Source organism: Oryzias melastigma, linkage group LG3 (genome assembly GCF_002922805.2).
Source record: "Oryzias melastigma strain HK-1 linkage group LG3, ASM292280v2, whole genome shotgun sequence".
Taxonomy (NCBI): domain Eukaryota; kingdom Metazoa; phylum Chordata; class Actinopteri; order Beloniformes; family Adrianichthyidae; genus Oryzias; species Oryzias melastigma.
In genome coordinates this window covers 4,757,322-4,768,660 of record NC_050514.1, presented here as the reverse complement: position 1 = coordinate 4,768,660, position 11,339 = coordinate 4,757,322, and the positions used below count along the sequence as shown (strand labels likewise).

Below are 11,339 nucleotides of genomic sequence, written 5' to 3'. Positions count from 1 at the left end.
CTGATTGGCCAGATCCCTACAAGGAAAACAGTCCTGCAAAAGCAGCGATCTGATGCTGTAAAAGTGCAGGGCGATCTCCTCAGTCTAAAACACTTTTTAAAACATGTAAAAGGTCTAATTTAAGATTAAAAATGATATTATTTTTTAACACTTTGTTCTAATAAATTCCATTATTTTTTATGCTGGCATAAACCAATTAAAAAGTAAAAGCTCTCAAATTCAAAATGTTTATCTCTGTTAGTTAATTAAGTTATCCTAAACTTGATGTTGAATACTTTCTGAGCAAACACAACAGTAACAATTCACAAAATTCACTGAAATATTACATTTTATAGCATAGCTATGTAGAGTATTCAACTATTTTGAACGGTTAATAAAAAAAGTGGGACGAGTAAGGTAATCTTTCATCATACCCAAATGAACAAATACAATTATAAATTGTACAAATGATGTTAGTCAAAAATATCTCGAAGCTCCAACTTTTCTTTGCAGACAAACCTTTTATTTTCGCAGACAAACCTTTTATTTTGAAAATACAAATATTATCTGCAGCTTTTAATTAATATTTGATCATGTGTACATCTAAATTAATATGAAATACGTTAAAAAAAATTAAAAAAAGCTTTTTTTATGTAACTATTTAAATTTAGCTTAAAATAAATCAAAAGTGTGTAAAAATATGCTCAAAGGACCACTTGGTCTTTCAAAGGTCAGTCTTGATTAGTCAGCTGGTGTCCAGAAGATGACCATAACTATTAGCCACAAGGAAAAAATTTTGCTGGAGTCAGTTTTTGTTTCCACTGTCAGTGGTGAGTTGAGCAGGTATGACATCTACTGACAGACTTTACTTTTCATCAGAAAGTTTTCCTTCTGATGACAAACTTTATAGAGATACTGATTTATCATTTGTCTAAAGTGGGCATTCCTTATTGAGTGAGCGGTAAATAATTTGCCACCAAATTCCTTTGATTCAAATACATTGCTATGAGAAAGATGAGGGATTTTTACAGTTGCTTTAGTAGAATTATGTGCAATAAGTACACATAAGCACACATATGTGCAGACTAAGTACACTTGCAGAACACTTAAATAGACTTTGCTACAAGAGGTTACAATTGATTTATTTTGAAATTTGTAACTTTAGCCATTGTTATGATTATTTCTCACAAAATTAGATTTTTTTTTCTCTCTCTATCATTGTTTCTGTTCAAAAATTCTGCGACAGACTGGGGACCTGTCCAGGATAAACCCCGCCTTCGCCCATCAGTAACCGGGTTAGGCTCCGGCACCCCCGCGACCTCAAAAGGGTTAAAGTGGCCAAGAAGAAGAATTAATGAAATAATTAATGTTCCAAAATTAAATTAGGCCCAAATTTCATTTTTAAACACTTGTTCTTAAATATTTAATTGGCTTTTCAGGATGTCCTGTAAGTAGTACACTTGACGATTATTTTATTAAGTATACTTGAGTATGAGTATAACAAGTAAACTATCTGCAACCTGAGGCTCCGGAGCCACGTTTACCCCTCCATTGTGGCTTTCTGGTTGAAGAAAAACATGTTTTAAATTGAAAAAGTCACTGTGAAGTAAAAAATAAATAAAGTAAAGATATGGTAAAATAAAATCACTCAAACTTTATTCAATTTATTCACAAACAGTTAAAGAACAGTACGCATCACTCCACAAGGTTTCTGACTACACTACCCATAATCTATCAATCTTTCGTACTTAGTTTTACCAAAGTTGTAATAAAACACTGACAGATTTTTGAGTGCCGTTTGACCCCTGTGAGGTCAGTGCGAGATACAACCAAAACTCATGTAAGGCGCACTGGACTGTAAGCAGATGTTTTATTATTATTATTTTTAATTCAAGGATTTTAAGTGTGCCTTGTGCTTTTATTTATTTTTTTAAGGTAGGGGTCACTTTGTTGGCTCTGACTTAAATTTGAAGTATAATTTTCTGGCTCAGCTGCACCATAAATGGTAAAATTGTGTTTTTTATTTTGAAAGGAAGTCCCGTGAACCTCTAAGTTCTGAACTGTTTCTTAATTTGAAAAAAGAGGCTAATTTACTCTTTATATGTTATTTATGCAAAAGAAACAATAATTAATGAACATCTATCATAATAGTAACAGTAACATAAACTAGTGTCTTATTTTTTTAAAGTGTGGTTCCTACTGTGTTGTAGTCGGTGAGAAATTGAGCTGAAGGTTGCAAACTGCTGCTATAGACTAAAGTGGCACATTTTAAGTTTATAATGAACATGTAAAACAAAACAAAAAAAAAAAATGTTCAAGTATACAGCCTCAGCTTTAGCGTAGTATACTCATTGTACACATATAACTTTTTGCTATCAGCAAAACTTGACAATGTTGAGTTTTTAAAGTAAATGGATTCGATTTTATTACTGTTACTGAAAGCTAAAGGTGGTGGGTTACTATGTCTTGATTTGATAAACTGCAAACCAAGCGCACAACTCATCGGTTTTCTGCCACAAAACTATTTGACGTGAAAACTGGGTGGGTTCATGAAAAGTTAAGCGGTTATGAGTGGCTACTTGTACTGTCATGTTTCAAGGTAGCCAATCAGAGCTAAGCTTGTTTTACACACTAGCCAATAGACGCTCGCCTCTCACACAAACCCCAAATAAGTTTGAGAAGAAGCTGCTGAAACAGGTGAGTCCGAAAAAATGGGCAAAAAGTGTTGTGGAATTGAAAGTTATGGATAGATGGCAGAGAAAGAGGAGAAAGGGAGATGGTTTGAAGAGAATAATAAAACAAGTTATTGAAAATGGGTTAAAAGGATCAAAGTAGACACCAATATTGTCATTTTGTACTCAATAGTAGAGGAAGAAACAGGATAAAGAAGCACCAACGTCCTAATGACAGAAAATATTGCGTTTTACTTTGTTTTCTTGCTTAATGGTATTTTATTTGTCAATTTGCTGTAGCAGAAAGATTTTTTTAAACACAGGATGTGTTTTATTTTGAAAAGAACTTGGATCTGCTGCTGTTGAAAGTAAAATATTAAAAATGTCATAAACAGAAAAAACACACTGCCTTTACGACTAAAGAACATATTTATAAACAGTTTTTCTTACAGATAAATTGATAAATAGTCAGAAAATAGAGGAAAAGTGTATCCTGGTGGGTTTTTGTCAGTAAGAAACTGGCTCAAATGGCTTTTAGCATCAAAGGTTGAACATCCCTGGTTTATAGAATAATTGCTATACTTAAAGGATGCTCAAATATACTTAATAAAATAAAGTGTACTTCTTTTTGCTAAGTTCCACACTCAACTGGAAAATCTGAATTTTGGAACAAATATGAGACAATAAAACGTGCATTATTAAATAGCAGAAAGTCACTGATCAAAGACTTAAATAACAGCGTGAAAGGATGGAAAAACAATGGAAGGTGAATGACATATTGAGAAATAAGAGTAGTTATGTATTTATTGTTTGATTTTTGAGGAAAACGGAAGTGAAAAGTTTAAGAGGGTAAATGATGATAGGAAAAAAATAAATTAAAGGTAAGATGGAACTGAATAACATGTAAGAAATTGTTACGACTGGCTCTAGGCCGTAACAAAGACGCCGGGAGACGAAAACAGTTTTAACTTAACGAAACTTTAATGTGTTTAAACACTCAAAAGGGGAGAGCAGAGCACGCAGCGAGTTCCGCGGTGCAGCAGTGACGTTGAACCCAAACAGGAAGTCCCAGCAGAGCCCCCCTCCTCCCTGAAGACGGAGCTTTATCCAGAGGTTCCAAATCCCCAAACAGCTGCACCTGTCAGAGAGGAGGAGACACGGGGCAGACGAATAGAAGGGAATACGGCTCAGGGCCGTAACAGAAATAAATTCTTGATCCAAAATCCATACCAGAAGGTGGCAGACATGCACCTAAAAGTTGTGTTCCAACCACTACATGAGAAGTGGATTGAACATCCCATCCCCCTTGTGTTTAAAATAGGAAGTATCTGCTGGTTCCAAGAAACTAAAATCCTGCAGACATCTACTGAGAAAAAAACAGCGATTACTCAGTCATTCTGTTTGTCAGAATAAGAATTCTAGCTTTGTTACTTTTTTAAAACACGTTCTTACTAATTCTATTTTTTTCATTAAAATATTTTATGTTGTGCAGTTATTCAAGTTATAAACAGGCCAATCAGGTGCCTCAATATGTGTTCTCATGTCGAGCATTAGAAACATTTCATTGACAGATTTTCCAGATCCCGCTTTCAGTGAAAGGGGTGTGGCCTTCCAACAAAATCCCTCCTGATTAGCGAGAGTGGTTGCCATAGAAATGATGACTCAGACCAACTCAGACCATTCACTGCTACTAATGTCGTCTGGTTCCAAAATGGCGAAGTCCGTTCCATGGAAAAATGGCAACTGAATTTACTTTATTTTGTTGCAACCGGAGGTAAGGCATTTTCTGTATGGGGTATGATAGGTGTTTTGTTTTTCTCTATATATGTCAATAGTGAAGATATAAGAACTACTTTCAGACTATCGTCTCAAGTTGTGAGAGTTAGCTGCATACTGCAATCAGTGCAAGAGCATTTCATTTTATTTTCATCCATCCATTCATTTTCTTAACCCGCTGTATTCCTTTCAGGGTCATAGGGTTGCTGGAGCCTGTCCCAGCTACTGTCGGGTGAAGGTGAGGTCCACTCTGGACAGGTTGCCCGTATATCTCAGGGCCACACAATCCCTCATTCACACCCAGAGACACAAGAGTAACCAATGAGCTGATGAAGCATCTGTTTGGACTGTGGGAGGAAGCCAGAGAGCCCGGAGAAAACCCACACATGCACAGGGAGAACATGCAAACAACACAGAAAGGTCCCAACTGGTGTTTGAACCAGGACTTTTTCACTGTGAGGTGAGAGCACTATTGCACCACAGTGTGGCCCATTCATACTGTCTGCTTTTGAAGAGAATACGTTGTACAACCTGATCAGTTGACTGAGATTAAAGGTTTTTTTTTAATGTATTTTGAACTATAGGCTAAAGCTAAGCACAATTTAAAGGTTTGCTTTTGTTGTGAACAAAATATGCCTACTTTCAACGTCATATATAGTTAGGATTATAAACATGTACAAATCTACATATTCCATTTCAATTGACTTGTGAAAACTATTCAGAAAAATCTGAATTTTGACATCCAGACTTTTTACAGACAGTTACTTTTCCTGGTAACCAGTTATTTTTACTATAAACTAATTCATTCACTGTTTGAAACCAATAGTAACTCTAAATAATTATCTATTTTTTAAAGTAATAAAAAGTTGACAGACAGTGTTCATTTTGAATTCTTCAGCTTTATTTTTCTGACTTGTTTTTGTGTGGACAAAGGTTTATCATGCTTAGTGTACAACACATTAACTACAAACAACACATGAATAATAATTATGAATAAAATACTTGTTTTTGTTATTTTTTAATGAAAAAATACAGATATATAATGTGGTAAAAAGAGAAACTAAATAACGTGCAAAAAAATCTGCAGATTGAGCACAAGTCTCAACTATCTGGCTTATATGTTGTAAATATATAGTACTTTGTTTATTTTGAATAAATTATGTTCTGCATTGGTACTGTGCAATTTCGCATGCATAACTTCATTTTTCCTCCCTCTTTGGCAGTTTGTAAGTTCAAATGAGTAATAGGTTTTACAGCATTGAATTGTCACTGGTCCATTAGAAAAAAAAGTACAAAGAAAACTGATAGTTGTCCAGCTGGTCTTTTAGTAGAAGATGGTCTTTTGAAGAAATACGCTGATTGTTGTGAGAATTGCTGCTGTTGTCACTGATGTTGTCATGGGAGCTGCAAAAGACAGAAATGCACAAGTTCATATATCAAAAAAGATTTTAAAAAAAAGCAACAGCGAGTAAATAATGAAAATATGTTTCATTAGTATAGACACTAACTGGACACTTTATTAGGTAACGCAAATTTCTAATTAGCCAATCCTATGGTAGCAACTCAATGGATTTATGCATGTAGACATGGTCAAGACCTTCCACTGCCCAGAACTATTTCTAGCGTTTACAGAGAATGGTCAGAAAAAGAGAAAATATCCACTGAGCAGCAGTTCTGTGGGTAGAAATGCCTTGTTGAGGTCAGAGGAGAATGGTCAGACTGGTTCCAGCTGATAGAAAGACAACAGTAAGCTACATTTACACTAGTTACAACCGAGGTCTGCAGAAGTGCATCACTGAATGCACAAGACCTTGAGGGAGATGGACTTTAGCTGCAATAATAGTCCTGTCATCTAAAAACAGGAAACTGAGGCTACAATTGACTCAGAATCAACAAAATTGGACAGTAGAAGATTGGAAAAACATTGTGTGGTTTGATTAGTCTCCATTTCTGCTGCAACATTACAGATGGTAGGGTCAGAATTTGGCATCAACAACATGAAAACATGGACCCACTTGCCTTGCATCAACTGGTGGTGGTAGTAGTTCAGGCTGCTGGAGGTAGTGTAATGTATTTTCTCAGCCCACTTTGGCCCCTTAGTACCAATTGAGCATGGTTACAAACCCACAGTCTGCCTCAGTATTGTTCCTGACCATGTCCACCCCTTTATGACCACAGTGTATCATCTTCTGATGCTGCTTCTTGCGCCATATCATTAAGCTGGAATAATCTCATTATGGATTAGGATGGCATTATGGATGTTCAGCCAACAAATCTGCAATAACTGCATGATGCCATCCTGTCAATATGGACCAAACTGAACAACCTGTTGAATCTATGCCACCAAGGATCAAGGCACTACTGAAGGCAAAAGGGGGTCTAACCTGATACTAGCAAGTGGTACCTCATAAAATGACCAGTGAGTGTAGTAAGTAAAATCACAACATAACATTTGTTGCATGGACTAAAATGCATTTAACATAAACATCTTATCATCATTATTTTTGATACAATTTAGATCAACTTGAACCCTCTTATAGTCTGTGTTCAGAAGCCTTACCGTGGGAAATGGCAACGGCTGTGATGGAGGCGGGGTTCTTTGTAGTTTGGGCAGTTCCAGCAGGATTTGGTGCCATTGCTAAGGCTGTTGTGGTATTTGGTGAAACAGCAGGGCTAACAAGAGGGTTGGGGATGAGTCTGACCTGGCCGGAACGGACTGTGTATGTTCTGGAAAAAAGGCTGTCGAGCACAGCACTTTGGCTACCGGCACGACCACACTCAAAAAGGCAGTGGCCAGTGGGAGAGGTGGGCATGCACAGGCTGATGTTGCACATGATATACATCTGCAGGTATAGAAAACATGGAAAATGGTTCTTAGTAGCATAAATGAACATCTAAATTAAGCCAAAAATGAAAAATCTGAAGAGATTGGTCAACCGACATTTCCATGCATGGACTTGTTTTTTTGACAAAACTTTATTGTACCCAAACCTCAACATAGAGTTGAGATTACCTAGATACTGGATTTATCTGCGATTTTTGAATTATACAGAAAAAAGAGATGCAAAATGTACTTTATCCATTGGTCTATAAATCTACATACCACATCTGATGTCTTGACTGCCATCGATTCCAAATTGAGACGATAAACCCTAGAATTATTTTGTCCTATTTCAATCTCTGATGTGCTGTTGGAATTCATACACCTATAAGACAAAAGAGAAGCAAACAATTACAGTTCTGCTGATATGCCTCTAACATAATTAGTTTTGACTTTAACATGGAGAATATATAATATTCACCCTTGGTCCATGATGGGATTGCTCACTGCAAAGTCCTCTGTCTCAGATTCCACACACTTTGTCACAACCATTTCAACTTTTAGCATGCTACAGTTGGACATCAAGTAGAGATCAAGCTCTTTAATCCTGGATGAGATTTTGGTGGCGACTGCAGGAGAGCCGTTGCTCCCTGTGTCCCTGCGAACTCTCGGCAATGATCGGAGATTAGGCATAAACCTTGGATTGGCTGTGTATCTTGCCAATGATCCTTGTCCTGGCTGGTGGACTTCAATCCAAACATAAACATTACCGAAAACTTCTGCATCTGAGGGCATTTCGACAGTATAGTGGGGTCCTCTGGCCTGTACTTGTGGGATTCGGCAAGCCAGAGGGAGGACCAGGGTGGGCCTGCGGCTCACCATAGTGTAGGGACGCACAGTTCGCAGTGTGTTTGTATAAACCAACTCTGACCCAGAGTGCTGAAAAACATAGAAATACAATAACTGGTTAACAATTTTTAGATGAAAATTAGACGTTAAAATTCTGAATGGAAACCATGATATATGCTGTAAAAACTCCAGTGTCTCATAGATAATCTAACAGCCGGAAGTTTTGTCTCCACAAATTATTGTATAATTAATAGTTTTCCTAATACATTGATAATAATAAAAATGAACTGTCTAGAAGTCTACTTTTCTGTTTTTCTTTATTTTTTCTTGTGTCACTAATTGGTAAACAAATAAGACAAGTTAAGAGTGAGGGGCACTGTTTCTTTAATTTGGTATGTCAAATACTTGAAGCTGATATGAGATATGTAAATATGTGTGTAAATATCTATGGCAGGGGTGTCAAACTCAATCACACAAGGGGCCAAAATCCAAAAGGTTGCGGGCCGAACAGGACAAACATTTCTTGAACACACTAAAACTAAATTTTTAAATCTTTAAAACCGTAACTTTTTAACATAATTATAAGATAGATATATAGCATTACCTGCGATAATTCTAGTGTGAATGCTGTAAGCTGAATTTGGACACTAAAGGTGCTAGTGCTGATAGCTGAAGATACTGAAATTGATAGCTAAAAATGCTGAAGCTGAAAACACTGACGATAACAGCTGAAAACAGTGAAACTGATAACCTGCTAAATTATTAGCTAAATGCCAAAAGAAGCCTAAAAACAAAAAAAAATCTTAGGTTAGTCAAAAAAACAAGAATGTAGCTGAAAAAAAATTGCTAAACTTCGAAATGACCTTAAAAATTGGGAAAAAAAACTTAAATTAGCCAAAACAGCTAGCCTATAGCTGAAAAAAACTAAACTTCAAAACAACCTAATTTTAAAAAAGGCCTAAATTGGCTAAAACAGCTAGCATGAATCTATAAAAATAGCTAAACTTCAAAACAGCCTAAAGAAAATGAATAAAAATCTTACATAGCCAAAATAACTAGCATGTGGCTGAAATATTAGCTAAACTGAAAACTAACCTAATTAAAAAAAGCCTTAATTAGGCTAAACAGCTATCATGTGGCTGAAATTTTAGCTAAACTTAAAAAATAGCCTAAAAACTTAAAAAAAAAGCCTAAATTAGCCAAAACAACTAGCATGTAGCTGAAATATTAGCTAAACTCCAAAAAGCCTAAAAATTCCAGAATAAATTAACTTGAACCTCAAATAACTTTCATTTTTTTTACTTTCCATAAAAATATGTTTGGTCAATATTCTACAAGTTAGAAATGAGTGTGAGAAAACATCAGGCCATTAATGATGATAAAATAAAATGATCTGGAGGGCCCCTGGGCCTTGACTTTGACACATGTGATCTATGGTAACCAGTTATCCCAGTTTATGCAGTCGTTTGTGATTCACATACTGAACAGGCTGGTATCGTGATGACAATACATTTGCGATTTATTGTAGAGATCTGTACTAAACCGTTTGAGTCTCATTATTCTTCTGTTTTTTTCAAATATGAGGGGGTAAAATGTTTTTAAAATAAACTTTTTTTTAATGTTTTTAAAATAAAAACATTTTTTATTTTAGCCCAAATGCTTAACAATGGTCTCAGATCAATATAGAGAGGATATTTACAAAATGTCCTTTAAAAGCCTCATGAAATCACATGCTACCTTTATGAGTCTTTTCCCCACTACAGTTTTAGATTCTGTGCAGATTTGTTGATTTGCATATTTTCGGTTTTAGAAGCAGAGTCTCACCACAGTCTTTGTGCCGCAGCCGTTCAAAGAGATCGTTGCGTTCAAGTGTGTGCTGTTGGAGGCGATGCGGCAGGTGGGGCTGTTGAGCTGCAGTTCATCCACGATGATGTTGGGAATGGAAGCCAGAGGGAGCACCAGCGTCATCGCAGTCTGGTCACACTTCAGCTCTGCAGACAGACAGCAGCAGCAGGAGATTAATTAATATTTAATAATTTCATGTCATCCACAAAAAATCAAAACCCTTATATAATATTTTTGATACCTGTTCCAGTAGGTAGAGTCGTCATTTCCCCTAGAAAGATTAAAGAAGTGAATTTTAGATGTAAGACTTTAGAAAAGGGTTGGTGAGAAACTTTACTGTGGCTTGATTGTGATACATTGCCATCATTCCTATGATGTTTGAGAGGGTAAATTCTTACTTTGATACAACCACACGCATTGTAGCTTTGACTGCAAACTGGAAAGACAGGAAATGACAGGTCACATGCCAAACAAGTGGGTTAGGCGTGCTTGTAAATCACACACTTAAAAATGCAGTTAATTAAATAACTCAGTTAATTAAAAATAAATGAAAGAAATTCAAAAGATTGTTTGCTTAACCTTCATTCCTCAAGACGCTGTTTGCAAAAGTTATTTTTAAACTCAGTGGATATAAGATAAAATGACAGATTACATTTAAATAAAAATGAAGTGGGTAACCTACTGCAAAATCACAAAACAAAAAGTCCTCACATTTTTCTCATTTGAATATTTAACATGTTTTCACAGAAATTTTAAATTTCTGACAGTTTTTTTATTTCCTAATGCAACAAATTGGTACAAATGTTTTTGCAGTTAAACAAAGAGCTTTTCAATCACCTGCTTTGTTTTGACCTAAATCAAGTAAATATGGTCATTTTAAACTTCATTACTAAAATGCAATTTTATCAATACAATGCACTTAAAGTAGAAATATAATATACTGCAAACTGATCAAATCTGAGAATGCAGAGAGTCAAACCTTTTGGTGTTGGCAGCAAAGCAGATGGGCAAGAGACGAGTCAGGTTGTTTTCTGATCGGATCCAAGCCAACGTCATTTGGTTCTTCAACACATCCCTCTTATTGTAAAGTTGAGGAGGACCAACAACTGCAAACTCATCCACACTGTGAAAGTAAAAAAAAAACGTTATTTTTTAACAAAAACATCAGTGTTTATTTCTTGTTCTACAACCAAACTGTATGAGAACATTTTATAGCATTGGGGATCGATAAGGAAAACTGCGAATTCTTTTGAAAGGAACAAAACTAGTTTGTTCCACTCCTACAACGTAACAGTTTTTTGTTCGATACAGAGAGTGTAACGCTATGTTCACATGAGCCACGTGACGCGTGTTTATGAATGTGGCAACTGCAGGTTCTTGAATGTGTGTTTAGCCAA

The 11,339-nt window shown here is 35.9% G+C and overlaps 1 protein-coding gene across 1 annotated transcript in view; it reads right to left on the bottom strand.

Annotated features, from left to right (window-relative positions):
* Positions 1–5,306: 5,306 nt before the first annotated feature.
* Positions 5,307–11,339, bottom strand: part of LOC112160632 — a 13,457-nt gene continuing 7,424 nt past the window's right edge. The window contains exons 8-15 of the mRNA XM_024295286.2: positions 10,922–11,065; positions 10,341–10,378; positions 10,184–10,213; positions 9,922–10,088; positions 7,730–8,187; positions 7,531–7,633; positions 6,988–7,270; positions 5,307–5,831 (exon numbers count right to left, since the gene is read on the bottom strand). Coding sequence (XP_024151054.1) covers positions 5,752–5,831; positions 6,988–7,270; positions 7,531–7,633; positions 7,730–8,187; positions 9,922–10,088; positions 10,184–10,213; positions 10,341–10,378; positions 10,922–11,065 — 1,303 coding nt within the window. The 3' untranslated portion in view covers positions 5,307–5,751. The remainder of the gene's footprint in view (positions 5,832–6,987; positions 7,271–7,530; positions 7,634–7,729; positions 8,188–9,921; positions 10,089–10,183; positions 10,214–10,340; positions 10,379–10,921; positions 11,066–11,339) is intronic.